The sequence below is a fragment of the Wasmannia auropunctata genome, unplaced genomic scaffold (assembly GCF_000956235.1).
Source record: "Wasmannia auropunctata unplaced genomic scaffold, wasmannia.A_1.0 LD336101.1, whole genome shotgun sequence".
Taxonomy (NCBI): Eukaryota; Metazoa; Arthropoda; class Insecta; order Hymenoptera; family Formicidae; genus Wasmannia; species Wasmannia auropunctata.
The window spans coordinates 154,543-155,234 of NW_012026789.1; the positions used below are offsets into that span (position 1 = coordinate 154,543).

The 692-nt window shown below is 45.2% G+C and overlaps 1 protein-coding gene across 1 annotated transcript in view; it reads right to left on the reverse strand.

Moving 5' to 3' along the window:
- The window catches only part of LOC105460881 (glutamate dehydrogenase, mitochondrial-like), a 1,670-nt gene extending 1,400 nt beyond the window's left edge, over positions 1 to 270 (reverse strand). Inside the window, exon 1 of the mRNA XM_011707371.1 lies at positions 228 to 270. Coding sequence (XP_011705673.1) covers positions 228 to 270 — 43 coding nt within the window. The remainder of the gene's footprint in view (positions 1 to 227) is intronic.
- Between the last annotated feature and the right edge of the window lie 422 nt (positions 271 to 692).

Below are 692 nucleotides of genomic sequence, written 5' to 3' on the forward strand. Positions count from 1 at the left end.
CGACGTGTGCTCTTCCGATCTTATCCTTGCTTCTCCTTCCCCCCTCTTCTCCATCTAATCCTAAGCCCCCCAATTCACCAATTCTCACATTGAAGTCTCCTCCTAATACCTCACCCCCTCCATTTCCCTTCCCTCTCTTTCTTTCCTTAAAATCTTATTCATACTTTCTTCCATCTTACTCCATCCCCCCGTACCATATACCGAACATATTTTCCATCTCTCTTTACCGTCTTCTATTTCCGCTTTTATCGCCCCCTTTTCTTCCCCCATCCTTAACTTACCTTCACTCTTCCCCCAACTTTTCCTCCTTCCTATAATAAAACCTCCCTTTGCTCTTCCTCTGTCCTTTCGGCATAACTACACATCCACTCGTGTGACTCTGGCAACCTCTCCTTCAAATTTCCCCAGCTCTTCTCCTCCACCCATGTCTCACTCAAACTAACAAAGTCAAATTCCCCTACATACTTCCAGAAATCCACCCCTTTATTATAAACTCCTGCCACATTCCAGAAAATCACCTTCTTTACCTTTTTTCTTTTCCTTAACCTTACTTTTCTTTTTCCCTATTCCTTTCCTCCCCTTTTTCCTCTTTCCTCCCTCACCCCCGACTCCTTCCGCATACCCTTCTTGGCCTACGTAAAATGCTTCTCTGACTCTTCACTCACATTCTCCGCCCCTCTTTCCTTCCCTTC